General features: G+C 69.9%; 1 protein-coding gene across 1 annotated transcript in view; it reads right to left on the reverse strand.

Annotated features, from left to right (window-relative positions):
* The window catches only part of PIP4K2A (phosphatidylinositol-5-phosphate 4-kinase, type II, alpha), a 188,622-nt gene that overhangs the window by 187,315 nt on the left and 826 nt on the right, over positions 1-481 (reverse strand). The window contains exon 3 of the mRNA XM_010860060.1: positions 346-475. Coding sequence (XP_010858362.1) covers positions 346-475 — 130 coding nt within the window. The remainder of the gene's footprint in view (positions 1-345; positions 476-481) is intronic.

Below are 481 nucleotides of genomic sequence, written 5' to 3' on the forward strand. Positions count from 1 at the left end.
TGCGGGGACAGATCGGCCAGAGGGCGGACGGACGGACTGAGGAGCGATACCGGTACTCGCCGCAGGGTTCAAATGCAAATTGGACCCTCCCGTCCCGCATCCGGCCCTAGGGTCCCAAGGGGATCCCGGAGGCGCGCCCGGGTGGCCCCGAGGGGCGGGAGCGAAGCGCGCGGGTCTGGGGGCACCCAAGCGCCGCGGCGAACGAGCAGCCCCGGAGGGCTAGCAGCCGGAGGGCCGGGGCCCGGCTCGGGCTCCCCGCCCCGCAGCAGCTGCAGCGAGAGGGGGAGGGGAGCGAGGAGGAAGAGGAGGAGGAAAGGGACTGCGCGCCGCAGCCCGAGTCCTTACCGAGTGGTTTACCCCCCACATCAGGACGCTGAGCAGCGGATCGCTGGCCCGAAAGAGCTTCACTTTCTGCGCGACGAAATGCTTCTTCTTGGTCTTGGTCTTGCTCGCCAGGACGGAGGACCCCAGGTTGCTGGGG

The sequence above is a fragment of the Bison bison genome, unplaced genomic scaffold (assembly GCF_000754665.1).
Source record: "Bison bison bison isolate TAMUID 2011002044 unplaced genomic scaffold, Bison_UMD1.0 scf7180017864461, whole genome shotgun sequence".
Classification (NCBI taxonomy): domain Eukaryota; kingdom Metazoa; phylum Chordata; class Mammalia; order Artiodactyla; family Bovidae; genus Bison; species Bison bison.